Source organism: Coturnix japonica, chromosome 3 (assembly GCF_054131305.1).
Source record: "Coturnix japonica strain WE chromosome 3, WE-NBRP24, whole genome shotgun sequence".
Classification (NCBI taxonomy): domain Eukaryota; kingdom Metazoa; phylum Chordata; class Aves; order Galliformes; family Phasianidae; genus Coturnix; species Coturnix japonica.
Genome location: NC_140665.1, coordinates 98,600,674 through 98,628,606, shown reverse-complemented (window position 1 = coordinate 98,628,606; position 27,933 = coordinate 98,600,674). Strand labels below are relative to the sequence as shown.

The window sequence follows — 27,933 nt, the reverse complement described above, 5'->3', positions numbered from 1 at the left end:
CACAGAAAGGTTGAGAGGTGTTTATTGGAGGGTAGAAGCAAAGGGGGCTGAGGAACAGGGCGGTCCGGATCACTGGAAGGAGAAGCTGGTGCTTGGGAGCCCCCCACACCACTGGCTGAGGAACTTGAGCACATCTTGGCACGCGGGGCTGTGGGATGTCTACAGGGTAAAAGAGGGGTCCATGGCACCAGCACTGGGGCAGCACAGCTGCCTTCTCCCTGCTGGCACCTGGGAGCTGGCAGAGCTGCACCTGCAGGGCGTGTTGTGCCCCGGTACTGTGAGATGAATTCAATGGAGGTACAATGAAACGCGCCTGGGTTGGTGTAGCTCTGCCAGTGGGACAATGATTAATTATCAGCATGGAGGGATGAGTGGCTGGCTCACCTTGACAGCCATCAGGAACTTGTTCCACGTGTCCTTGTTGGCTTCTCGTCCCGGCCGCTTGAACTCGATCTTGTTCCTTAGCACAGGGTACCCTGGCCACACAGTGACACCATCACCAACCAGCCAAAGCCCACAGCACTGCCCGACCCCTCTCAAATCAATGTGTAAAATGCTCCATGTCCATGTAGCTGTGAGCTGGCCCAGAGCTCACCTGTGAGCACACAGGGCAGGGAGCGCACCCCTGTGCCTGCAGCCACCAAGGAGGCTTCGTACGTGTCACGCTCGTCCTGTGGCAGCACCTGCTCCAGCCGCTGGTCCATGGACATGGTGAGCACCCAGTCCCTCACCTCCTCCCGCTTCTCCTCCTGCGGGGCAAGGATAGGGGTACTGAAGTACAAGAAGTGGGCCTTCGGGCAGCATTTCTAGGCAGCTAACAGAAGGGGATGATACTCACAGGTACGTGCTGATAGGCTGGGAGGGGAACTTCAAAGGGAATGTCTGTGCTTCGGAAATCTGAGTGGTCCAGAGCATCCAGGTTCCCTTCTTCAATGGCCTGTGAAAGGAGAAGTGGTGGATCTCAAGGCAGTGCCATCCTTGGCATTCACACTACAGTCTGTGTCGTTCAGGGCACTGCATTCTCCATCAGTACCAGCTCACATGTGTTGCCCCATTCAGCCTCAGGCATCCCCTGGCCAGGCTGAGCATATGCTGGGTCTGCACAGCCCTACAGCCCACACGACAGGCATAGAATCACAGAATGGCCTGGGTTGAAATGAATCTCAAAGATCATCCAGTTCCAACCCCCGGCTGTGTGCAGGGTCACCAACCAGCAGCCCAGGCTGCCCAGAGCCACATCCAGCCTGGCCTTGAATGCCTGCAGGGATGGGGCATCCACAGCCTCTCCCCCAGCAGAAGATACGCACATCTGAGAAGTCCAGGAAGTGGTTGAGGAAGATGAAGGCCATGTTCTCCCAGTTGACTGCCTGGTGTTGAGAGAAACCACAAGTGAGACCAGGCAGCGGATGGATTATGTTCCCAGCCACAACTCTCCCGTGTGAGTGATGGGCTGGAAAGCCAGCACCAAACAGTAAGAACATGCTGCTATGTTTGCTGTGTGTCATTACGTCTGGGCAGGAGGTCACAGCCTGTAGTCATTACATAACAGTTAGGTGGTAACAATTAGGTGACCCAGAGCAAGGTGGACCAATGAAGAGTCCTGCATCTGCAATAGCAGAGCCACAAAACAGAACTCTGGGTCTGCAGCTCATGTCCCTTTACTACTTTACGTTTGCCTTTCCACCACATCACAATAAAACACAAGATGTTTGAGGAAAGGCCACCAGAGCCGGCATCTGGCTGCTCACGTGCCAGTGCAGCTGGGGGAGACCATGGAAGATAAAGCCTGGAATCCCTGAGCCACTCTCACCTTGGCTGCTAACCCAGCTTCATAGAAGGCTTTGTCTGCAGGAAGGAGATCAGTGTGACGCAGCAGAGAAATGGACAACCTGGCAGCCACAGTGTCCTGTAGACACAGGGGACAGTAAAACCACAACAGTCAGCATAGAAAAGAACCAGGCTGGAAGAGATCTCATGAGATCGTATAACCACAGCCTCGTAGCAGAGCTCTGCAACCACCTTTCCTGACATACCTGTCTATCCTAAAAGCCTTCATTGAAGGAACTCTTAGAGTTTTTATCCATGGTCATCCCAAACTGGAAATCTAGAAAGCACATCCCCCTATCTAAGCTGCCCCTCCCTTGCAATAATGAGATTCCTTAATTATCCAATGCACACAAAGATTAGGAAAACAGACTCTGACTGTGTACCTCCAGGCCTATCCTTCCCATCTTTGCTGTTCTCTGGCCTCCTTCTGGCTGCCTTTCTTTTTCACTTGCTGAAGCCTCACTGAGTTGAGGACCAAGTCCTGCTCCCTATGAACCACCTCTGGGTCATCACGCCCTGAACCTGCACGTCCCCAGCTCTGCACTCACAGTGCTGACTTGAAAAAGGAACTTTGAGAGCCTTACCAGTTGCTTCACGCCCTGAGCAGCGGAGCGGGTGGCGTAGTAGTGAGATATCAGCAGCATAGTCTCAAACTCTGCATGTGCTGGAGTGTTCACCTCACTTGACTTTACTAAGTTTTCACACTGAAGAAGAGAATAATAAGGACCACGTGAGCATGGGGGCACTTTGCATCTGCTTGAGACTGTGGAAAAACTGGGACAAGTTTGGAAGAGAGTTTCCAGGCTCAGCAGTTCTGTGCTTTTTCTGGGTCCTTCCCTCACCTGGGCTGCTGAATACAGGTAGTGGGTGAGAAGCGGGCAGTTCAGACTTTAACAGGCAGTGGTGGCCGTGGCCAACACTCACCAGGCTGAAGAGGAAATCACGCAGGTCAGCCCAGGTGGAATAAGCCTCGGCACAGTTCATGCCAGGTGCATTCACCATCTCCACAAACAGACGCTTGTAAATGTTGAAGTTCTGCAAGAGAAAAGAGTGAAATCTCGGTGGCAGAAGTTTGGAGCCCTTCTGCTGCTAAGCAAAGGGCAGCTCTGCTCTCTGGCAGCTCCCACAGAGACATTAAGCTGTCCTCATTACCTGTGGGTTGACAGGGGCTCCATGATGTACATACAGGCTCAGGGCTTTGTCCCAGCTGCCCTCCCGGATGAGGTGGGATGCATACAGAGCTACATACTTCTGCAAGACTTTATAGTTCTGGAGAAGGCACACAGAAAACATAAGAACTGAAAGCATAAGATGAAGGTGCTGAATGCTTGGCCGCTTGGTAGTGATGGTTTCAGATGCTGCCCATTCGTTCCTGCTGTCCCTGCTTTAGAGAGTCAGGACCCCCAGGCTGCCTCCTGAGGGCTCACACAGGTACTCACTCACCTGCTGAGCTGCAACCTCCAGACACTTCTGCCATTGCTCCTGCTCTGCATACATATCCAAAGCAGCCATGACGTCGACTCCCACCAGCTGAGGATGGAAACAGCACAAAATCACTGTGAAGGCAAGGTTTCCGATCCACCTCCATCTTTTCTTCACATACACACAGTCCCTCCCTCCTTACAGAAGCAGAGATCCAGTGTGACCCATCTGGCAAGCAGAAGCCATGATTCAGGCATATACAGAATCCCCTCCTATGGATATTTAGGCAAAAGCCCCATAACGAAGACCCTGGGGACTGCCCTATGGGGCATCCCAAATACATACCGAATCTACCTTTCCTTGGTTCTTCAAATACTCCTTGTAACGCTGGTCCACGTACTCCTCTGACCTGCAGGGTAGAAAGGATCTGCACAGACAGCAGGACTAACAGTGCTTTGGATCAGCGCAGAGGCTGGGTTCAACTTTGTCTGCTTTGAGATTAAAGAGGATTTTCACATCTTTCAGGTCTGCAGCTATGTACATAGGGAGGAGGAGTCTGGGCAGCTCTTTCCAACATGTGTGAGGAAAGGGATGACAGGCCTTTCAGAAGGAAGTATGTGCACAGGAATACAACAAGAAGAGGGAAGACAGGCATATGACAAAAGAAAATGAAGATTTCCATGGGGTGTATGCCAATGGGGTAACAGAAAAGAGTCAGGGTGGTAAATGGATGGTGGAGATGGAAGGGCAGATGTAGGGAACGTCCCCTGTCAAAGCTGGGAATATCGTGGGGAGAATCCAGAATACCCAGGGGCAGCAGGACAGGACAGGGCAAGGGACCATGCTGGTGTGGGAGAGGAAGTGGAAAGAGTCCAAGCCCATACCTGGGGTCCAACTCCTTGGCCACACGTTTGGCTTTGCTCCATTCTTCCCCTTCAATGAAAGCATCGATAGCTTCTCGGATGAGGTCCATGTTGAGGTAGAGCTCTGCTGCCTGCAAGGGCAGAGAGAGGCTCATGAGGAACAAAACTCCAAAGACACCCTGAAGCCCTGGAGCTGGCACTGTTGGAAGTGCCAAACGCACAGCAGCAACAAAAAGTCTCTTCCCAAAAGATAACCCCCTTCTCTGTCTCCTCCCAAGGCCTGAGGCTCTCACACCATTCCAGGACTTGATCCCTTCCCCTCCCTTCCTTCTTACTGATGGCTCAGCACTGCCTCACTATGAAGTTGGCCACCCACCCATCACCCCAGGTTGTGATTTGCCCTCCTCCCCTTGGATACAGCTCTCTATGTCACTGTTTCTGCAGTGTCAGGCACCAGCCCTCACCGAACTGTATTTCTTCATGGCCACCAGCTGAGGAGCCACAGTCCGTGTGACCTCCATGCTCTGTGACTGACTCAAGAACTTAATGGCCAGCTCAGCAGCCTGTGAAGAGAAACCATCAGCAGCAATAAGAGCTGTTTGAGAAAGGGATGAAGCTGCGAAGAGCTCAGTCCCAGCTAAACATAGAGTCAGCTGCACTTGAACTCTGCAGAAGAAGAGGAGGAGAAATGATAGCCCAATTTAGTGATTCAGAGAAGCTCAGACATGGACACAGTTGTTACTGAAGTGGATATGAAGACATATAGTGAAAAGTATAAACAAGAACGTAACTCAAAGGCTGGTGGATGTGTCCCAAGAAAGGGTGCTCAGTTAGCTAAGATCTATGTCATAAAGACTAGCTTCATTGTGCAGGGAGATACAGGCACAAAGATTATGTCATGCTACTGAAAGTAGTGCCACAGCAAGAAAGTCAGCACAGCATGAGGTAAGAGAACAGCCCATTTGGACTCAAGAGAATGGTCACTGATGGCTCTCTTGTGTCCTGCAGTGACTGAGGTATCTGAGGGATGCACTGTGGGTTCTTGGAAGCTTCCTAGATAGTAGAGCAGATGAAGGGAATCACACCTTCAGCAAACATTTCTCCATCAGGGCACTGTTGCTGGAATCCTGCACCTTCAGATAGCAGTCCACTGCCCTGGCATATTCCCCTGCCTGTTCCCACTCCCGTGCCTGCTCCAGCAGCCCTTCTGTTCCTCTGTAGGGAGAAATACAGGCTGTGAACAAGACCGTGACACTGCCATGGAAATCCTGCAGTTAGTGTGTAGTGCACTGGCAGGGAGGTGCAAGCAGAGGTAAGTCAGAGACCTGAGAAGGGAGAGGGGGCCGTGTGTGTGTCAAGGAATGCACATAGATAACACTGAGTACTGATTAAAGAACCTGAGGCAGCACTAGAGACCTGGCAGTTCAATGGCCTAGGGAAAGAGCAAGCAGTCTGCTCCCTGCAGCATGAGCACAATACTTACCCAGAGCCCTTCTTGGCAGCCTCCCTGCCACACTCCTTCTGTAACTCCTCCAGCCGAGCAGGCACATATTCCTTGCAGATCCGTAAGGCTTCACTCCACATGTCAGCCTCCTGCAGAGGCACAGCAGAGAGGAGAAACTTTCACCATCTCGCCAGGGTTCTCTGCTCTCCTGACACGACAACATATCTCGCCTCTCGTGTCATCTTGCCAGAGGATTCGCTGGGAGGAACAACCATGGCAATGTCATCCAATTCCTATGCTAGCTGAAACAGCACCACTCACCCAGGCTCACCTTGTAGTACTTTATTGCCAGCTCAGGTCTCTGTGCTCGCAGGAGGAAGGCCTCTGCTTTCTGGAACTCTCGATGCTCAAAAGCAAAACGTGCTTGTCCCACAAGCACATCAGCAACGCTGTCTGGGTCATGAGCCTCAGCCACACGCTGTGCAGCATCCCAGTTCTGGTTATGCACAAACCTAGAAGGATCGACAGGAGATGTAATAAGAGGCACAGCGGGAGGCAGAGCAGTGCTGGGGAAGCAATCAGGCTGGCACCATACGGGGAGATGCAGCTTTCCAAAAGCAAGAAGACTACATACATTAGCACTGCCTCCTTGGGTTTTCCAGCTTTAATAAATTCTGCTTCAGCCTCTTCAAATTTGCCCTAGGAAAGAAGGAATTTATGTGCATTCTTTTCTCTCCTGATAACAGAACATTACCTCCTCTACTTACCATGAAGCAGAGTGGATTTATGAAACAGAGAGGTGCGTGGGAGCTTGGGGCTATAGTTGAGGAGGTGAGCAGGGTCTGCAGCCACAAAAGTGCCTTCTGCAGCAGCCCTTCATGAGAACTCTTCCATTACCTGAGTGGCCAGGGAGCTTCTACCTATTCCAAGGGGTAAAATTACCTCATCTTCTAGGAACATGGCGTATTTTAAGTGGATCTCTGGCATCTTCTGCTTCATGGAGAGGCGAGCCAGTTCAAAAGCAAATTCAAAGACACTGAAATGAAAGAGAAAAAGGGGTCACAGCAGGACCGTGCATTGTGAGAGCATGCTTTCACCAAGACTGAGACATCAAACAGAGCACAAGACATAGGGAGAGGAGAGGGGGGAAGATGGGGGATTTCAAGTGAATGGCCACTACTCCTGTTCTTGATCAAAACCGAGGAACTTTTCTGGCTCCCACTAAGGAGATTCGGCTCCTTCACACTCACTCTAAGGGCCAGAGGCCCTTTGTTCAGCCCTAAAGGGGGGTCATAAAGCTCCCAGGAGCCCAGAAAAGTGGGAGAGCTGAGGCAAAGCAGCACTGTGGATGGCAGCGCAGGCGCAGGCCTGGGCAGACGCAGAGTGGGGCCAAAACACTTCTGGAAAGCATGGGGAATACATTCCCCCATGTTCAGCGATTCTCACAAGATCTCCCTATTCAAGTTAAAGGGAAGATTTCTTTTGTCTGCCCACCTCAGATTTCACATTTATGAGACTAACAGGTGGACAAGACTTGTTTGCTAAGTCCTCTGTGCCATGGACACAGTGTGAGGAAGCACAAGGTATGGGCAGAGGAAAACATGAAGGGAGGAGAAGGGAAGATACGCCTTGTCCTGTAGCTATCACACACATACAGTGATTTATCTTGGGCCATTCCATCTTTCTCAGGTCACGAAGGTAGAAGTATTGGGCTGAAGGACCTGCTTACCCACTGTCAGCTGCATGGTCAATGGCCATCTCCAGAAGTCCGAATTTACTGAGGAGTTTCACAGCTGCCTCTCCACCCAGGCTCTTTGCCCACATATAGGCCACGTGCTTATAGGAGTTCGCCCCACCATGTGCCTTGGCCACCTATCCAAAGCAAAGAAAGCAGAAAAAATGCAATGCATCAATTTCTACTTCAGCACGCTGGGCCAAGACTTACCCTCTTGCACCAACTGCTTTCTCCTGAGGAGCCTTTCTGTAGCCACCACTGGGCCACAGAGAATGAGACAAAGGCTTAAATGGCAGCACTGCACAGTGGCTAATAGTCCAGGCCTGCTTTTGGTGTGCAGTACTGCAGAGCAGTTAGAGGCAGAGCAGTGGCACAAGGGCCTTCGTTGCTGTGCCACATGTTGGTGTGGTCCACATCAAGTCAGCATATTTTATGGTGAATATGGACAGGGTAATTCCTACTGGGATCCTGCAACCCTGCAAGGCAGGACAGCTGTCATCATTACCCTGTAGGCTTCTTCCCACATGTCATTCATTCTGTACATGTTCACTGTCGCCTTCCAGTCCTTAGCTTCTAGGTAGTGGTACTCAGCCTCCTGTAAACGTCCCTCTACCTCCAGTTCCTGCAATTAGAAGCAATGAATTAGTGACACTTACCCTTGCTTGCCCTACCTGATCCCTGGCCATGAGATGCATTCACCTTGCCCAGGTGTAGATGGGTGTCACTGAGTAAGTCCTTGTGGTACTTGGCTACCAAGCGAACCATCTCATCATACATCTTACACTTCTTGTACATAGTGATGGCCAAATCAGGTTCATCCACAGTGATGTACAGCCTGGGAACACAAACACATTCACAAGACTCAGCTGAAGACATACTCAGCCCCTGTATTCTCTCTGTATCAACACTGGTTTGTGGAGAGAAAGTCCTGTTGTATGACTTTCTTTGGTTACCTGTCTAATTGACTAAGGGAAGCTTGACTAAAGCTGATGCAGTCCTTTTGGATTTCAGCAAAGCTTTCTGCAGCTAAAAGGACTGACTGTACATTGGGGTACATCAGGCCCAGCACCATGCTGGTATACGGCATAGCATATAGCTGATATATAGCATTGGTATACAGCATGGCTGTTGCAGAATGCATGGCTGAGCACTGCTTAGACAGGGCCCTTCTGTTATACCACCATTGTCTGCTGAAGGGTAATGTTATTTCCTCTGTCCTCAATGGTCACCCTGTGTCCTGACTTGGATGGACCCTCTGAGCTTCTGTGACCTGCCTTCACCTCGGCCTCCAACTTTAGGTTGTCAGTTCTAGTGGAATGGTGACATGAAAACGTCAGCTCAACTTACTCATATATGCCACCAAAAGGATTAAACTCTGTGTGACCTTTACAGTTGTAGTCCATCCTTTCATGTACTGGCATTTGTTAATAGTTCCCTGACTTCTCTTCCTACAACTTCTGAAATATCAGTTCAAGGGCTCCAAATGTGGTGATAGTACATGGGATCTCTCCAAATCTCAGTCCCAAACTCTGCTCCTATTCAAGTAAAGGGCTCCTTCTCACTGAAGCCAAACTTTCAGAGCTCTATCTTGGACTAGCATTGATCATAATAATGCTCACCTCTCCGCTTCTTTGTACTTGCCCTGCTTCTCCATCTCTTGGGCTTGGGTTATGTAGAGAACAGACACATCTTCCTGGCTCATACACTTGACTGCCAGCTGCCAAAACAAAAACACGTGGAACAAGCAATTTCTTGGTACAGAGCACTGAAGTAGAAGGTGAAAATGAATCTCCTTCCCACTCCATACAGGTGTGTACACTACATGCTCTGCAAGAACTGGTTGTCATTTATCACTGTGATCAAAGTACACAAGACCAGGCCCTTTGGAGAGCACTATTTGTCACAAGTGCACCCACCATGGGGCTGATGAAGTAAAGTGATTGTGGATACAAGGGACTGAATTCTTTCTTGCTTTCAGATGCCCCTGCACCAATCCTTTAGAAACAGTGCTTGCTGATGCTGGCACGCGAGGCCACCTGCTGATGAAGGACAATTCACTAAGCAGGATGAGGTCCCTAGAAACTCTGGCTTCTGATTTTACCTTGTGAGCCTGTTCCCACAGCCCAGCCTGCGTGTACATGTCAATGGCATCTTTGGTCTGGTCTCCTTTGATGTACAGCTCCTCTGCGATCTGTAGTGAGATGACTATAGTCAGCAGTCTCAACGTATACAGAGCAGCAGTGATTGTGTTCTGTGGCCTCACCTGATACTCCTGCAGGGCTGCATAGTGCTGGGCAATCTTGGGATAATATTTAGCTGCCGTCTGTTTGTCCTGCAAGTCCAAAATGTAGATGGCTTTCTTCCACTGCCGGGCTCCCAAAGCTGCCTCTATGGCCTTAATGGAGCACCTAGCAACAGAAACATTACTTTTTACAGTCAGCCAGCAGTCATCTCCTACAACTGAGCCAGGGAGACCAAAGCAGTCTGCTGCTTGATTCTTCTTCCAGGGTTAGAGCAGCAAAAAGGACCTGAATAACTTCACAGTATCAGCAGAGAAGAAAGCAGTCTTCAGGAAGCATGAGAACAAAGGTCTGGTGTACTGACAAATCTAGGGGAAATAATTAAGAACTGGGACATCAGAGAAGACTAATTAGGGCTGAGAGATCTTGAAAGAAAGTGAGGAATCCATGGCTGGGGCCAGCAGAGACTGCACAAGTACCAGGGGCACTGGCAAAGCAAACAACCTGCTAGGTTATGCTGCTGCTAGTTTTACAGCCATCACCTTCCCCCACCTGGCTTCAATATAATGGTTAATGGCAGCATCCAGCTGTTTCTGCTGCACCAGATGGTCTCCCCATGTCTCCTCCAGCTTCACAACTTCTGCAGGAAATGCCAGGCGAGCCAGCTCCACCGCTGTAAGGGGACATGAAATCTGACATGCTGAAACCAGCAAGGAAGCAGAACAGTGAGGCAAATAAAGGCCTTGGATAGGGGGTATGGGGATGGTGACTCCCTAGACCAATCCAGCTCCAATGGGCTGCCCAGCAATCTGGACCCTATGGAAGGCTGGATCAAACCTATGCTGGTGCAATTGGCCTGATCAAGGCCTTGGGGAAGAGGCTTTTGTTGTTGAGTTGTGTGTGTGACTATGTGAAAATATATGCACTGAATGAGGTGATATGTGGAGCTCCAGGGCAAAAAGCTCCTTCTGCCACCAGTCTGGAGTACTCAGGATCCAGCTGGGAAAAGGTGGGGCTGGGGGTAGAAGGTAATTAGCACAGTACCTTTCAGGAAGGCATTGCCCTTGCAATAGCACTCCAGAGCCTTCCGTGTGTTCCCAACCTTCTCAAACAGGTCTCCTGCCTAATGACAAACAAACTAATGTTAAACACAGACTGCCAGTTTCCAGAGCTCCTGTCTCCCCACAGGATCCACCCTACCACCCCACCTACAGAGCTGTTAGTCTTACTAGACCTTGCCACATGGACTTCTCCATCATTTATGCCTTCCTCACTAACCCAGACCATGGTTAATCTCACTAACCAAGACTAACCTAGACAAAGAGGACTTTGAGGAAAGATTGCATCACCTATCGATAAGATCATTTTTATGAGCTAACTTCTCTCTGCATGCTGATGAGACATGGTGGGTGTCCCATCCCTGAAGAAATTCTAAGTCAGGCAGGACAAGACTCTGAGCAACCTGATCTAGCTGTAGATGTCCCTGTTCACTGCAGGGGAGTTGGATTGATGGTCTTTTTGTCTCAATGACAAGTAGTTACCAATTTCTTGTGTTATTAGACATAACCACTACCCTTCTCTGACATTCATAGTGCTGGAGTGTCTTCACAATCTCCTTTGGTTTTCTTCTTTAGCTTTTTCATTTAGGCTATTTTTATATGAAAGCTGGACCATCGCTTTTTCATTCTGCTGTGAGAAAGCACTGCATGTGTCTGTAGTGATATCAAGTTTTCTGTTTCACTGCCAACTCCTTTTCCAGTTGGTTCCTGGTTTCCCTGAGGCCTCCTTGGCTGTTACTGAACACTCAGCTTTGGAGATGTGCCATCAGTGAGTTGTGATCTTTTTCCTAACTAATAACAGCACTTGTTTCAGACTTCATCTGTGTATGGTGGATGCAGTTAGGATTTCCTACTAAATGTCAAAGGTGAATTTATCAACACAGAATTGCATCTGCTACAGTTCTTTCTATCTCACAGATGCAGAGGACAGGGTAAGAGCTTTCATACTACTAATTAAGAAGAAGGCCCAGTGGGGAGGACCACTTACCTGCTCGAACAGTTCTCCTCTGATCAGTGCTGTGGAGATCCTATTGATGACATCCCCATTAGTCATGAGTTCATCTCTGTTCATGGCCAGCCGTGCTGCCTTAGCTGGCAGCCCTGCCCGCAGGTACAAGCTGACAGCTGCCAGATAATCTCCCTGTTCCTCCTGAACCTCCCCAGCTTTCTCTTCCTGTTGGGTATCCAGCAGCCATTGGTAGTAACCTCGACGTAGCTTATCCAGCATCGGGTGTCCCTGTAGAAAAATGTATCATTGGTTATCTGAACAAATGTTGTCCTGCTCCTCCTGCAGGCTCTGAATAGCTCGTGGTCCCAGCAATCTTGCTGCTCAGCTAAACTAAGTAACTGCAGTGAGCAGAAACCAAAAGACAAGCCCAGTGTACCACTGCATTGCTCATTCTTTTGCAAAGCTCCAGCTACTCCTAAATTCATCTCATTATCCTTTCTTCCTCACTATTCACCAAGTTTGTAACTCCATCAAAGCAACCTCCCCTTAGATTCCTCTTTTAGTACACTGAGACATTCCTTGCTATTTTATTCCTTGACTGTCAGTTACGTGATCATGAAGAACCAAGTTCAAGGAAAGACTGGATGTTGTGTTGAGGGACATGGTTTAGTGGGAGCTATTAGTAATAGGTGAACGGTTGGACTGGATGATCTTTTAGGTCTTTTCCAACCTTGGTGATTCTGTGATTCTAACCCACTGATTTTATTCTTGTGTTCTTTCTTGAGGACAAATTGAGCTAGTGTAACCTTCTCTAAACTGCATCTCTAATGCACCCTGGCCCTCTAGCTATGCAACACTGTACTCTTGAAAATAAAAGCACGTGTTTGGTGTTGGAACAAAGATCTATCCATCCCCAAACCATGTCTTTCTGCCATTAGCAGCTATTGTGCTGATTTCTGCACTTGCTCTAAGAGACATCACTTCCTACCTAGCACTATAATTAATTCTCTCAGTATCCAAGCCTCCACACTTGTGCCTTGTTTTCCCAGTTCTATGACCTGCTCTGGACTCTCTGATGGCATGAATTCCTCATTTCTTTAGCAAACAAGGCTCCTTTGTACAGCAATCCCACCATCTGGAGTTGAATCAGATGGAGGACCTCCAAGGCAAGCTCAGACTCACTATGGGAGCCTCTCAAAGCAGATGTGAAGTCCTGAGGGATCAGATGAAGTGCACCTAGACCCTGACTGGACTCTGAACCAGCAGACTTGCCAAATAAGCACAGACCACAGTCCAGTAAAACTATATTCTGTACCTTGGCCTCAGCAACTACAATGCATTCATCCCACATGTGCAGCTCCTGGTACATGTCCATGGCTTCTTCCGTGGCATTCTGTGTTAAAGAGCAAAGTGTCAAGCTGAAGGGTCCAGTAGCAGATATATTGCCATTGAACTCTCACAGCAGGTAGGGTCAGATGTGTAGGATACATTTGAACACGTGAACCACATTCTTTACATGGATACTGATCCTTCCTTGCTCTCTTCCAGCAGTCCTACACTCTATATCTTGGAAGACAGAACATCTCCTTCTATTTCAGGGCAAAAAACTTTCTCCCAGGAACAATCATTCTCTTTCTTCTCAGAAATCACTCTCAGATCACAGATCATCCTGCTCAGAAATAAGTGAGATCTTTTCTGCTCCTTGTTCCTTTACTCACCTGTTCCAGGAAGATCATCTCTGCCAGCTTGTAGTTCTTGTCTAGCATGGCCAAGCGGGCACGCACCAGGTAATGGTCTGTACCATCCCCACCCTGCAGGCAGTTACAGTTAGCTCAGTTGTTATAGTGGGGGGAAGAAAAGGCTCTGGATATGGTACAAGGGAAGGGAATGCAGGTAAGAGTCTGTGTCACTACAGAAACTGAAGAAGATGGATGTGAATCACAGATGTGAGAAGATAGGAGCAGCACAATATGCAGTGGCCAGCTAGAAGAGGGTTCTGACAGACTAAGATGATGAATTACATCAGCAGATCCCAGAAGACCAAGTCCTGGTCTGTCACAGAATACTGCGGGACTTGGCCACCAGATAATATGTATGCAAGTATTTACAGGGATGTGACTACCCTGAACAGCAGAAAAGGTTTGACTCACATGCTCTCGAGCTGCCTGGTCAGCAATAGCATTGGTTTCATGTAGAAATCGAGCCTTTGCCACATTGCCCAGAGCTGCAAAGCACCTTTGAAAAAACAAAGCAGTTAAGTCACTAATGGGTTTGTCAGAACCTCTGCAGCAAAATCACGCAGTGCAAGGTGTAGAGATGGGTAGCCTTGCTTCTCATCATGGGTACCCATGATAAGAACACATCATTCTTTGATGCAGTAAGCTTTCCAGGCCACACAATTCAGGCCCTTGATTCTGTGAGCGATTCAGCAAAGAGAATGTTCACACTAGGAAGATGATTTAGCTTTTCCCCATACCTCTCTGCTATGTGCAGCTGTTTAGCTTCCAAAGCTAGTTTGCTTAAGGTCTTCCACATGGCTTCAGTCTCTGTTGACATTTCCAGTGTCTCCAAAAATGCAGTAGCCCTTGAGACAATGAGATTTGCAGACTTTCAGTGACAGAACAGAAGAGCTCTTTAAGCTGAGACTAGAGCTCCCTAACAGGAGTTGCACTGAAAACAGATGGGCATGATGAGCTCTGAAGAAAACCATGTACAACCACATGGCTTATCAAGCACTTACCTGTGATAATCCTCATCGTCAATAGCAGTTCCAAACTCTATGAGACCTTCATCTAGCGTGTAGGACACAGTGTTCACCCCTTCAGACACGATCACTTCAGTCTTTCCATCATTCCGTTCCAAGTTTACAACATCTCCCTAAAAAGAGTACCAGCTGTCAACACTCCCATGTTGTCTGGGGGTATGTAGGGTAAAGATGACATGAGGACAGTTCTACCAACTGTGAAAGCTCTACCAGAGCATTTCTAACTGAGCAATATGAGACAGATAAGCCCGTATTTTGTCCAGGAGAAACCAGCAGTCCCCTTCTGTCCACTTTCTACAATACCGTCCTGCCTATTCCCATACATGTAAGCAAGATACAACAGAAAGTGATGGAGGAAATCAAAGACTCCAGAGTTTTACCTTCAGAGGAAACATGGTGACTCGCTCAGGAGCATCTATGTTATACCAAATGCAGAGGTTGTTTCTGCTCTGAGCCACCACCACATCACTGCCTGGGACCCATTGCACATAGGAGCAATAGTTCAAAATGGTAGTCTTGGTGCTGCTTCCAATGTCATACAGCTGCAACTAGATGGGGAAAGTGGAGAAAAAGGCTCAGTATGGCTCATGGCTGGGCTGCTAGCTCACATGAGCTTGGTAGGAACATCTGAGCAAGCATATTGTAAACAGATATCACCCACCCAGAGTTAAACGTTTTCCAAGGTATGTTGCTTGAACTTTCACACCGTTTTATTTATACATATTACTGTTCAAGACTTCAGATCTTTTTTAATACTTGCATATTTGAAGCAGCATGCTCAGATCCTGCCTTCCTTCTTAATAAGCTCATAACCAAACCAGAATAGATCTCTAACAGGAGAATGGTCTTCTAAATCCTCCATGCAAACAGGCTAGGGGGCCAAGAAAGCCTTACTGTGAAATTCTGTGCTGAACTGTCCATCCTAGGTAAAATCTTACTGCAAGAACTGCTGCCAACAAGCTGGGATGGTGTTTGCTTGTGAAACTGTTACCATTATTTTGGGCATAGCTTTGTCCTGGGCTTACTAGTACTCTCCCAGGCTATGTTCAGTCTCAGTCTGGGAATCAGCACAAGCCAAAGGTCATACTGGACCTGATATTTGGTTGTGGCTAAGCTGTTTTAGAGAATTAAGAGTTCATCTTGCAGATGTAACTCAAGCAGAGAAAGCCTTTTTAAACTGATGCGTGAGAACAACATTGGAGTCCTCATCCTGAGATTCACTCAATTGCATCCCTCACCCAGCAGAAGAGTCTATGATCCGTATTTTACGGAGTAATGAGATGAAGGAAGATGTCAAGTAACTAACTTCAGAGTTAGATATGACTAAAATCCAAACATACGATGCTGCCAGCTCATGCAATCTGAACATGGTCTGGTTTTCCTAAGGAGTGGTCAAAAAGTCATAAGTACTTCATGTTTCCCATTTCTCTCCCTGCACTCAGGCATACCTGTCTCTACCCAAAGTGTGCCACCTCACCACACTCCCCTGCCCGGCCTTACCCTCATCTTCTTGTCCCTGAAGAGTAGTTTGTGGCCTGTTTCATTCAGCTCCAGCCAATCAATCTTGCTGTCATGGCTGACAGTGCCAACACTGTAGTTACCAACAAGGTCCACTTGGGAAAGAACAAGAAAACACAGTGTTAAGAACCTAATCACAGAATCACCTGGGTTGGAAGGGACCTCAAGGATCATGAAGTTCCAACCCCCCTGCCTGGCAGGGCCACCAAACTTCCAAATTTACTAGATCAGGTTGCCCAGGGCCCCATCCAACCTGGCCTTGAACACCTCCAAGGACGGGGCATCCACAACCTCCCTGGGCAGCCTGTTCCAGGACCTCACCACTAATGGGCCCTAGGGTGCTGAACACTCAGTGTTGCGCTACAGGGATCAGGTATCTGGGATTTAACTACTGCAGGACCCACTAGCAAACACATTTCAACATGAAAAGCAACTGCAGTGACATTTATCTTGGAGCCTTATCAACAACAGTAATTCCATCCATCCTTCTATGAGCATGCACACATCGCAAGCAGTGAAGAACCTTGGGTCCTAGACACAGTGACAGCCACTCCATAGCTGTGCCCACACAAGGCAGTTAACCTTCCAAGCCTGGTGTCTAGTGATCTGCAGACAGGCAGAGTGAATGTGAAATGAGCCTTCAGGAATCTGCTGCCTTATAGTGTGAATGCAAAGAGGGCCTCCAGGGATATGCTGCCTGGCATGGTGCATGCAAAGGAATTGGGAAGGCCAGCAAAATACAGGGGAGTGAGTGATGTTTACATTTACCTGTTGCTATAGTCTTGATGTCTATCAAATAAGCCAGTCTCTTGTTATCCTCCATGCCTCTCTGTTGTCTCTCATTGATACGGACACTATTATTTGAAAGGAATGAGAACTGTTACCTTAACTGCTCTCTAAATTAAAAGGATCAAATCCCATCCTCCCCCTGCAAGACTTACTTGCAGTTACCCTCAACACATGGAGCCTCTTGCAGTCCTTTGACCTGTGACTCTTGTATAATACCTATGGCTGCCTCAAATAAGAACAGTGCCTCTGATTCATGGCTTCATTCCAAAGCTGCCCCTTTGGATCTACAGTTCCCTATAGCAAATCAGTTATGATGCTTCCACCTCTGAGCAGCCCATGATCTTCCCTTTTCTCCTCCTGAATTAGTAGAGGGAATATGATATTTTAGAGAGACAGAGGAGTTCCCACTTGCACCTGAAGTCTCCAGCAATGTTGTGCTAGGATCAGCTGGATACACAGATGCCTGAGTACAGATTCCTTTTCAGGCAATAACCAAGTCAGGTTTGAATAAACAAAGAAGAAAATGGGCTTCACAAGTGCTTCCAAAATGTTACAACCCTTAATCACAACACAACAATTAAACCCTGACGTTGGTCACTGCCAGATGACTACAGAAAACATGCAGCAATGTGTGGTCAGGTCCCAGTGCCTGTAAGCTACATTCTATAGAGTGGTACACTTCCAAGTGTACATAACTGAGATCGCTCCCAAAAGTGCAGGTGGGAGCTCCCACTGGCTACACAGGCAGGTATCACACTTACCTGACCAGATGAGGATTCACAAACTCCGTGCGAACAGACCCTAAGATGTCATTGCTTCCATATTCCACCAGTGTCAGCTCGCCTGCATTAAAGATCATGCAGACCTATAAGAGAGAGGTGAATGCACTGTTGCAGAAAAGCCAGGTAAGCACAAATACCTACCAGTGAGGTGAGCAGCAAAAGACTGCTGCAGACAAGTACAAATTCAAACCCCCTAGAATGAGCAAGGAACTGTTCTTGTCTTCTTCTTGTGACTGTTTCAAGGCTGGTAAGTTTAATTCTAGGCCTATAATTCCCACAGGAGGAGGCAAGCTGTCATTCTGAGAGCTATCAGACAATAAATCTAAACTTGTCCATATCTTCCTGCCTTGCCAAACAGGACAGGATTCCAGACAGTTAACACATTTTGTTCGCTGTACCTCTAACATCCTCTCTGGCTATTTTTCTTTTATTTCTCCTCTCTCCTACATGATTATTGCTTACACAGTCTTCACAATGGATTTGCTCTATACCTGACAAACGTGGCAAAATGTGGAAAAGGAACGCACAGCGAAGAAGCAGATTGGGATCACAGTGAAGAAGCAGATTGGGATGCACACAGAGAGGATCAATCCAGAAACCAGATGAAAAACACTACTTCCCATGAATGTGCTTGTCACTTTTTCTGCCAGAGCATACACTTCTTTACCCAGCATTTACAGTAGCACCCTGCTCCATCCAACTCACGTTCTCATTGTCGAAGAAGAACTTCTCATTCCCTCCAGATCCTTGCCAGGCTACCTACAATGAATGACACAGGGTGAGCAGTCCAGGCTGACAGCTTTTGGATGGAAATAGTGTGGTCTGTGGTAAGCTCTGATCTCCCAGGAGAGATAACAAGAACTACACTGCACAAGTGATCACATTCCAGACCTTCAGCTGCCAACACTGTTGTTCACCTGGAATTTGAGAAGAGTACGAGGTAATGCAATAGTTGCTGTGATTACAACAGGCAAGTGGTCAGAAATCTGAGACAGAGGTTTAGTCTGTCTAAGTTTTCAGCAGTATATTCCAACTCAAATCTATAATTGGGAACTACCATCCCCAGACAGATTTGTGAGCATATCATTGGTCTGAATATAATCATACACTTGTGCAAACAAAAAAAATGTCCTGGGGTGTTGTTAATACTTTTGCCACACATTTACCTACTGCCCACGTTTTCCAGGCTTGGCATATAGTCTCATCACTCTGCGCACAGGTTCAAGGCATTGGGCAGTTTAGTCTGGATTGTTCTGTACTGGAAATGGTACTGGCACAAGCTGTGGTACTCATGAATGCATTTTTAACGTATATTTTTTATTTTTTTTTAAGAAAAAGCACAATAGAATTCATACATTCACATCTGGAATGTACAGATGTTCATCCAGTACTGCCCTCCCCTCTCCACTCTCCCAGTACCCAACAGTGAAAACACTGATAAATAATAGAATCATAGAATGGATTGGGTTGGAAGGGACTTTAAAGATTATCTAGTCCTGATCTCCCTGCCATGGGCTTATTGTCCCCCACCAGCTCAGGCTGCCCATGACCCCATCCAGCCTTAAGCACCTCCAGAGATAGAGCACCCACACTTCTCTGGGCAGCTGTACCAGGGCCTCACCATCCTAATAGTGAAGACTTTCCTCCTAACGTTTAATCTAGGCTTCACCTGACAGCCATGACTTCTCAAGTATGACAGAGTAGCCTGGCAACAACATCAGCCAGTTCCTTCAGGTCTCTGGGATGCATGTCATTGATTCCCATTGATTTGGACACATTCACTCACATCAGCTGGTCTTGAATTTTCTCTTTGCTAAGAGCAATCTGGAGCAAATTCAGCAGAAAGCCATCAAGGTGTTTGGGGCTGGGACACTTACACTACAAGCAGAAGCTAAAGGAATTGGTCTTTTTCAACTTAGAGAAGGGAAACCTTAGGAAACACCTATGAAGATGAACCCTATTTGCATACGTAGTTTGATAAGATACATCCCCAAATCCCTTCCAACCTAAGTCATTCTTTGAGTCTTTGAAAATAAATGTATTTTTTCCATGCAGACAACGTATCTTGTGAGTTGCAAAGTTAATTATTTGACATTCATGAAACATTTTCCATTACCTCACTGAGCTTGTTGGAGTTGATGTCACCCAGCAGTAACGTGTCTGATGTATGGGCCACCAGATATCTGTCTTTCCCTAAGATCTTCACCTCATCGATCTCATAACCATAGTGGGATTTCAATACAACACGAGTTCCTGTTGAGAGGTTTTTCACAATGACCTACAGAAAGAAGGAAAAATATGAATTTACAGAATTCCCTCTGCAGATTATGAGGAATCTCAATGTTTGGGACAAGGACCAGAGACAGTTTATGGGCAGGAAAGAAGCTGACGGCACAAATAACTTAAAACACATTTAGTTTTAGTGAAGGTGTCATTTTCACCAAGAGACGTTATCTCTCGTCTAATTCTATGATCTTATTGGACCTTCACTTACCTGGCTTGGTCCCACATATGTCATTTCAAATTTATTCTTGTAAATGCTTCTACGAAGGCAGCAGTCAAACTGTTCAACACCTCCACACAGAGTGCCCTGGGGAAACAAACACACTTCTTGGTCAGTGAATTGCTTTAAGGGGAGGTATATTCAGACCTTACTCATGCAAAGAAGGTCAGAGGTGCAACAGAAACCCACACATCTTTACTCCTCTGCAGAACCAGCCTCCAGATGCATAAGGACTAGCCCTATTCTGACTTTCTTAAAAAAACAGGAAAATATTCTAGAGAAATGGAGCTTTCCAAACATTGGCACACACACACAACAGAGAGAGCGATAAAAAATAACTTTTTATCCTCATCTTTATCTTCATTTCCTTTATTCCCCACTGTCGCTACTTCCCACAACCCCTCTTCTACCCTCCCAAACACTCTTCCCTTCCAACAGAATCCTTCCTCCTTTATCCTTTTCTTTATAACATCTCCATTCCTTCCAGCATTCACATATCTCTTATTTCCTTCCCCTCCTCCGCAAATATTAGTCTTTACTCAACTAATTCTCTGAAAAGATTTGAAAGGTTCTTGACTTTGTTGAACATAAAAAGATGCATAAACTACCAAAAAGAAGTTGTAAATTGCGATCTTTTAAAATTAATCAAATGATGTAGGGAGATATTTAGCTTAATAAAGTAATGTTTAAAGAAAGACTAATTTAGAATAATAGAATATTCTGAGTTGGAAGGGACCCATGAAGTTCACTGAGTCCAATGCAACTGAAAACTCAACTATAAGAGCTTTAAAGAATTACTTAATAGAGAAAGGCAGACCAGAGCCCATAGGCTGCAAGTAGAAAAAAGGCCGCTCTGAACTGAAAATGGCACACAGAGAATAAGAAACAGTTCAGTTTTTCTGGAACAAGTGCTCATGAGACTGCCCTAGAGAAGCTATGCTGAGATTATTCAGCTTTTGCCAAAAAGGGGGTTGCTACCTCTGAGTCATTATACAACCATTCATGGTATTTTCCAGGTTCATTGAAAATATCACAGAATCACAGAATAGTCAGGGCTGGCAGAGAACTCTGGAGGTCACCTGGTCTAACTCCCCTGCTAAAGCAAGAATCATCTAGAGCAGGTTGCCCATGACCACATCCAGATGATTTCTGAAGATCTCCGAGGAAGAAGATTCCCAAACCCTCTAGACCAACCTATTTCATGTCTCAGCCTCCTGCACAGGGAAGAAATTTCTCCTGATGGAACTTCTTGTGTTTCAGTTTGTGCCCACTGCCTCTTGTCCTCTCACTGGGCATATGCACATCTGATTTTAGCAGCATCCCCTTCACAAGGCCTCATCCTAGGCACCTTGTATCACAGTCCTAGTTGATGCTGACTAATCTGACGAGCCCCCTTTGTACCACATAACTCTGATCTCAAGGGAATGCCTGAGACTACATGTGGCATTTGATTCATTGGCTCAAGGCTACTAATTTGTGATACAAACCGCACAGATCTTTGAACCATCCCTCTTCCACGCTAAAGATGTGATGGTATAGAGGTGAGGTATTTCTTTGGGCTTGGCTTCCTCCCAAGCACCACGGCGTGGGCTCCAGTTCAAAACCCTCAGCCTATGAGAAGAGAAAAAAAAACAATGAAGAAATGAACACAGTTGAAGGAGAAAGCACTACAAAGGGGAGACTTTACCATCAGCCATCGCACCTATCATAGCTTCCAATGACAACAGCCTGGCCACCAGGACTGGCAGCTGCTGCGGTGAATTCCTTCTCTGAGGAGTCTCGGCTATAGTCAAAGGTTTGAATCACGTTGCCCTCTTTCCCATAAGCCACAATCTTCTTATCGCATCCTGCAGCCACGATGCTGTTCAAAGCCCAGGCAAGGGCATAAGGAGGACAAGGATGCACCACCAGCTTACCCTACATAAGAAAGGAGATAAAGACCTTGAACACACCGTTGGATTTAGCCCTCAGCTGAGCTCTGTAGTCTACCAGAATGAGACCAGTATGATGCCTTTCCATAAACACCAGTTCATGGGTGTTGCTTTGCCTGCACTCCCTAGGCTGTAGGAAGGCAGACAGAGACCAGAGCTGAGATATACGAACTATTCCACTCATTTAACTAGGAGAGAAGATTGCCGACGTCAGTAAGAAGATCAATAATATCAACTAGACTGGGATGCATTATTAACCTGGCAGAGTACATTTTGGGCCTTTCAGTTTATCATGCTAAAAGGCAGATGTGCTCAAATTGCTTCAGTTAAAAAGAAAAGATCTGAGTAGGAATAGCATTTCTTCACCACAGCTTAAAACAGTGAGACTTAAGGAGAGAAAAAGGAGGCTTGGAGAAATGCTGGGTGCTCACAGTATCCTGTCCAGAGACACAATGTGAACTTGGGACTGTTCCCTGAAAATCCTATCCATTCAGGCATCATTCTTAAAGACAGTCTAAAATGAGACCTTCCCAGAGTCCTGAAAAACCTCATGTCTCACACACAGAAGAAATGCCTCTCTTACCACTACACTCAAGAGTAGTTTCAAGTACCTCATTACTGCTCCATCTATATCGGTGCTGCACAAAACCTATTCCAGCAAACACAGACTGCTTCTCTCCAGACTTGCATTCCCTCTACAACCTGATCACTTTACAGAGCTCTTGAGCTGGGGATTAAATTGCGTAGACAGGAATTCTGCTCACTGAATAAGGATCTTTGATACCTGTGATTCACCTGAGCCCTCATCATCAAAGAAGTAGCGTACTATGGTTCCATCTGCATGGCCAGACAGGATTCCCTTCCCCGACACACTGTAAAGGAACAGTCAAGATGATGTGAAGCTGCAGGAAGACTTGCACCTTTGTTTTTTCTATCCCTCCCTAAAGAAGCCAGTCCCAGGGACAGGGCTGTGGTTCCTCATCAAAGGAGCCTTCACCAAACATAAGTAGGGTGGTGAACACAAGGAAATGTAGTACTGTACCAGTGTTTGTAAAAAGAGAGCTGACAAAGACATATAGAGAGGAGAGTGGGCAATTAAGTATCTTCATCACATAAAAGCACAATAACTAACTTACTGTAACATACTACATTACTAAAACACAGAGAAGCTAAGGAAACTTAAGTGAAATAATAATAAAAACTTCTTATAACAAGGTGTTTCAAACAATCTTTTCATTGAAACTCCCCTGGAAATGAGGCTGGGTATTGTAACACCCCTAATCCCTAAAAGCAACAACAGCTGGAAAGAAAACATCTGGACAAACACTCCAAGACTAAAACCATTATTATATCATGTATTTCTCTATGCAAAAAGGGAGGAGTAAGGGAGAGGAAAAAGGCTTAATGTGATGTACATAGAATTGCTAAATCAATAACAGTATGAGATGTGTTTAGAAAAATGTGGAAAAGAGGGTGGGAGGGGGAGGAGCGGGACTGGGGAGGAAAGAAGGGAATGAAGAGGTTGTGGAGAGGCCAGGTGTCAGATTTTAGAAAGCAGTTTCTTCTGGAAAGCGGTGAATTTTATCATCTTGATAGGAACCAACAGCATAAAGACACACTGCCAACACCCCATATTGCCACAAGTTTTGCTAGGGCCAACAGCTGGGCAGGAGAATGAGCCAAAGCAGCAAAACTAAAGCAATTCCATACTCACTTGGAAGCTAGCGAGACCACATAGGAATCTGTCCCATAAATGGTGGAAGACTTGTTGTTCTTTGTATTTGCTAAACGAACCTGAAAAAGAGAAGGGTCTGTGTTGTTCCTGGCCCCATACAGAACAGTGGACTTCCTGCACTGTAATATCCCCAGAGGCTTCCCAGTTTATAAGGACTAAGTTTATATAACCTAATAGTAGGAAGCTCATTTGTTTCTGGTAGGATAGAGAACAAGTGGAAAAACTAGTGCTGCATTCACACTTCCACATTTCTAAGACAGCACAGGAAAAGGACATAAGGATCCAGGACAACCTCCAAGGACTTTTCACCCAGAGGGTGGTGACGCACTGGAACATGTTACCCAAGGAGGCTGTGGATGCCCCATCCCTGCAGGCATTCAAGGCCAGGCTGGATGTGGCTCTGGGCAGCCTTGTCTGATGGTTGGCGACCCTGCACACAACAGGGGGGATGAAACTGGATGGTCATTGTGGTCCTTTTCAACCCAGGCCATTCTATGACTAGCTGGGAACCAAAATCAGGACATTTATGCCAGTGGTGTAATCCCTTCATTGCTGATCAGTGTCCTAAGCCCACACAGTAATGTTTTCTACTTTGAAGCACAGGTGCTTGCAGGCTTTCATAGGCCTTCTGTGGAAGAGAAAATCAGGTAAGTAACAAGTTTATCTACCTTTCCTTCAGCAAGACCAAAGACGATACTGTTCTCCGCTGGCCACAATAAGCAGGTCACAGCACTCTGCCAAAGAGGAAGAAAAAAGAAGTAAAAGCTCCACCCTACTCAGAAAGCTTCTCGTCCCACTGCTACATAAGGCAGCTCATGAAAAGTAAGACCATTCAGATCAAGAGATGTGGGCACTGGAATATGGGATGAAGGTACTCCATACTGATGTCTGAACTAGGTAACAGTGAGCTAGGGTACAGCTAGAGGCTAAGAAAAGTTAAAGCTAAGCATTAAATGGTATTTATTCATATGTATTTTTTCATTTACAAGCAAGTTAGTAATCAGATGATATCAAGTAGGCCAGGCAGAAACAGGTTTACTAAACCCAAATCAAAGGAATTCTCAGAAACCGAGGTGTGGGGATCAGGTGAACAAATCTGACCATGAAACCTAATTGTAAGAGAGGGCCAAAGAGAGTTCAACCGCTTCACATTTAAACTGACACAAGTTTGGATGGAGTGATCACTGACATACGCAGGTAGAACTAGAGAAGCAGAACACTAAAAAGGCCAAGGACATAGCCTGACTGAAAGTACAAACCTAAGTGGTATTAGAACATGTGAAAACTGCATTTTGACTGAATTCTGCATGGTTAACATTTTGGTTAATGGGTAACCTTGGGGTAATGATGCACCCTAAAATTATGAACCATATGGAAAAAGCAAAGCAAATTTGGATGCTAACGTAAATCCAGTCCAAGTCTGACATGCTATAAGGTAACCAGGTCACACTACCAGGCCTTTTAACATGTCAGGGTAGGAACATATTGCTGCCTGCAGAACTGCAAGTTAAACTGGGTGAGCCCAAGAGCCCAGAACTTCATGCACAGGCTATCAGTATTCCATCTGCAATCCTGTGACAGTGCAAAACTTGGCTACCCATCTATCCCCATGTCTCAAAATATAGAGTTTATCTTAGCTTCTATCCATGTCTTTGAGTAATCAGATATCACTGACAGTTTGCCTACATATGTCTCTGAGTATGAGCAGAGAGACATCCAATTGTTGTCCCTGTCCTACACCTGTGGAGAAAATGGAGTTGAACAGGAGCCTGTGTCTCACCATTTGGATGAACTTGTTGCATATCACCTTCTTGTCACCCCTGCAGAAAAAGGCAGACAAAAAAAGCCTATTGGTGAAGCTGGTAAAACTGCCTATTCTGGCAACCCCACCCTTTATATTTAGCCCATTTTAATATTGCTGAGCATGGGTTGTTTAAGTTCTGTATGCTGATGTTCTACTGAAAGCCAATTTTAGGCAGAATATTTTCAGCTTTACAACTACAGCTCCACAGAAGCTGGTACATACTCCCACCGGATTCCACTGTGTTCAAGGAAATCCTATCTGTTGCTCACCATGGAAAGATCTGAGTGAATCACTGCAGGTTGGATGATCTGTATCACTGCATGTTCTATCATTTGCATCTATGCTCATGATCAGGCTTGGAAGAGGTAAAAGAGTCCCAGGTAAAAAAGGGAAAAGAGTCCCAGGAGGTATAGGAGTCGTGTAGGAGGTGCTCCAGGATCTGATTATCTCTGTGGCCTTCTACAGGACTCCCATTAGGAGATCCGTGTCTTTTTTGAACTGGGGAGCCCAGAACTGGACACAGTGCTCCAGATGTGGCCTCACCAGGGCAGAGCGAAGGGAGAAGATCACCTCCCTTCCCCTACTAGCCATGCTCTCTGCAGCACACCCCAAGATACCACCGGCCCACTGGTCTTCTTGGACACAAGGACACACTACAGGCTCATGGCCAACCTGTGGTCAATGAGGACACCATTGACCTTCTCAGGCCTGGCCTTCTCACACCAGGACCCCTAAATCCTCCTTGTAGGTGCAACACTGGCCACTGCCCCAAGACTCACCACTCCTCCCCGATCCTGTAGACGTAGACAATGTTGTCTGTTTGGCCAATGGCAATTTTGGTGGAGTCTGGGGAGAAGGCCATTCCTTTCACCACGTAGCTCTTCCTGCCGTACTGTGGGCAGAGGGCAGGCTTAGCACTGAGTTACAGAATCAAACTCTATAATCCAAAGATGGGTTATAAAGCAGGTATGTTTATTCCAGAGTTGTGCAGCGCCAGGTGCAAGGGGGATGATAGCTCCACCAAACTTGCACACCGTAAGGAGAAAAGCATGTTACAGACATAGGTCAAGCTAATACATAATCAATACTCTCCTCCTCAGTTTGATTACATATTCATTACATTCCCTATGACCCCATTCACCACAACCCCATTCCCTCATTCCCCCGACCCCATTCCCTGTGACCCTTGCCGTTGTTTTGGGGTGAAATTCTTCTTCTGTTTTCTTCTTGGTGTTATCTGCTGGTATCATTCTCCCATGTCGGCATCATCTTGTCCGGGGGTATCTAATCCTTCTTCTTGTCAGAGGTCTCCAGACAATTTCTTCTTACCTTTATTGCCCTCTTCTCTGATTTTCTTTTGACTAAGTGTCTGTAATTCCCCTTTTCCCTACCCTTTAAATGTAAACTATCTACAGTTCCCCTTCGTATTGGTTTCCGTGATGTTCTCCTTTCCCTTTCTATAGCAAAGTGTTACCATGCCTCCATTTCGGGCCTTTTCTCACTCTTCAGCACCAGGTGAAGGCCACCACGTCCCATTCACACAACCCACATCCTCTCCCCTCACCTTGGCATCTGCTGGCTTGGTGGAGAACTTATCCCTCCTCTCTCCGTGCTCATCATACAGCAGCACCACACGCTCCGCGGTGCACACGGCAAAACGGCCGCTGTTGGCCGACCAGGCCATGCAGGTCACACGAGCTGTGCCATCCTATGGGACACACACATATACAACTTCAGCACCAAGAGTGGCCCAGACCTCCCCCCTCCGACTCCCTCCAGCCCCCTCCTGCTCCCTCACAGAATCACAGAATGACCAGGGTTGGAAGGGACCTCAAGGATCATGTAGTTCCAACCCCCCTGCCTGGCAGGGCCACCAAACATACACCTTTACTAGATCAGGTTGCCCAGGAGACCCCATAGATCCCCATAGAGACCCCATAGATCCCCCATAGAGACCCCATGCATCAGGTTGCCCAGGGCCCCGTCCAACCTGGCCTTGAACACCTCCAAGGACGGGGCATCCACAACCTCCCTGGGCAGCCTGTTCCAGGGCCTAACCACTCCCCTAGTGAAGAACTTCCCCCTAACATCCAACCTAAATCTTCCCTCCTTCAACTTAAAACCATTTCCCCGTGTCCTGCTATTGTCAGCCCTTTCCAAGAGTTTACTCCCCTCCTGGGAGTAAGTTCCCTTCAGGTACTGAAAGGCTGCAATGAGGTCACCCCGCAACCTTCTCTTCTCCAGGCTGAACAAACCCAACTCCCTCAGCCTGTCCTCATAGGGGAGGTGCTCCAGCCCCCTGATCATCTTCGTGGCCCTCCTCTGGACCCTTTCCAAAATCTCCATGTCTGTTTTGTATTGAGGGCTCCACACCTGGACACAGTACTGCCTCCTGCTCCCTCCTGCTCCCCCCGGCCCTAAAGTACCTGCGGTGCCAGCAGGGTCCTCACACGCCGCAGCTTCATGATCCGGGACGGCCCGAGGGAGCAGCTCCAACCCGCACCCGTTGCTAAGCACTACAGATGACGTCATCACTACGCGTCCGTCTTTTATAACACTAAGCCCCGCC

At 47.0% G+C, this 27,933-nt stretch overlaps 1 protein-coding gene across 6 annotated transcripts; it reads right to left on the bottom strand.

Annotated features, from left to right (window-relative positions):
• Positions 1–6: 6 nt before the first annotated feature.
• IFT172 (intraflagellar transport 172) lies at positions 7–27,888 on the bottom strand. Of its 6 annotated transcripts, none has more exons than XR_014944932.1 (48): positions 27,791–27,888; positions 26,929–27,072; positions 26,144–26,256; positions 25,341–25,380; positions 24,229–24,294; positions 23,540–23,619; positions 22,610–22,697; positions 21,597–21,811; positions 21,382–21,505; positions 19,886–19,981; positions 19,508–19,669; positions 18,097–18,150; positions 17,371–17,474; positions 16,589–16,674; positions 15,803–15,915; positions 14,683–14,850; positions 14,279–14,415; positions 14,015–14,122; positions 13,689–13,773; positions 13,257–13,349; positions 12,854–12,931; positions 11,578–11,826; positions 10,576–10,654; positions 10,084–10,204; positions 9,555–9,699; positions 9,393–9,482; positions 8,911–9,008; positions 7,991–8,126; positions 7,797–7,913; positions 7,286–7,428; positions 6,499–6,592; positions 6,191–6,255; positions 5,888–6,068; positions 5,596–5,705; positions 5,198–5,327; positions 4,577–4,675; positions 4,134–4,243; positions 3,595–3,658; positions 3,271–3,357; positions 2,980–3,096; positions 2,670–2,862; positions 2,412–2,531; positions 1,811–1,906; positions 1,308–1,367; positions 839–937; positions 596–749; positions 385–476; positions 7–159 (listed from the first exon to the last, which is right to left on the bottom strand). XR_014944932.1 is itself a non-coding variant. In XM_015859500.3 (48 exons), the coding sequence occupies exons 1-48, from the start codon at positions 27,827–27,829 to the stop codon at positions 70–72; spliced, it is 5,250 nt and encodes a 1,749-aa protein (XP_015714986.2). In that variant the 5' UTR covers positions 27,830–27,888; the 3' UTR covers positions 7–69. The 6 variants fall into 6 exon arrangements, 3 of the variants coding, with proteins under 3 accessions (XP_015714986.2, XP_085400115.1, XP_085400116.1); XM_015859500.3 differs by having other exon boundaries at positions 2,752–2,862; XR_014944934.1 differs by lacking the exon at positions 7,797–7,913 and having other exon boundaries at positions 2,752–2,862; positions 7,948–8,126.
• Between the last annotated feature and the right edge of the window lie 45 nt (positions 27,889–27,933).

Bases quoted from the DNA above. Each gene is read 5' to 3' on its own strand.
- IFT172 (XM_015859500.3), bottom strand. From the start codon at position 27,829: ATGAAGCTGCGGCGTGTGAGGACCCTGCTGGCACCGCAG. The intron at 13,774-14,014 runs GTATGGGGAAAA...GTTTTTTCAAAG, and splicing joins CAGCTGCACATAGCAGAGAG to GTGCTTTGCAGCTCTGGGCA. The intron at 8,127-8,910 runs GTGAGCATTATT...TTGTGTTCCCAG, and splicing joins AAGTACAAAGAAGCGGAGAG to GCTGTACATCACTGTGGATG.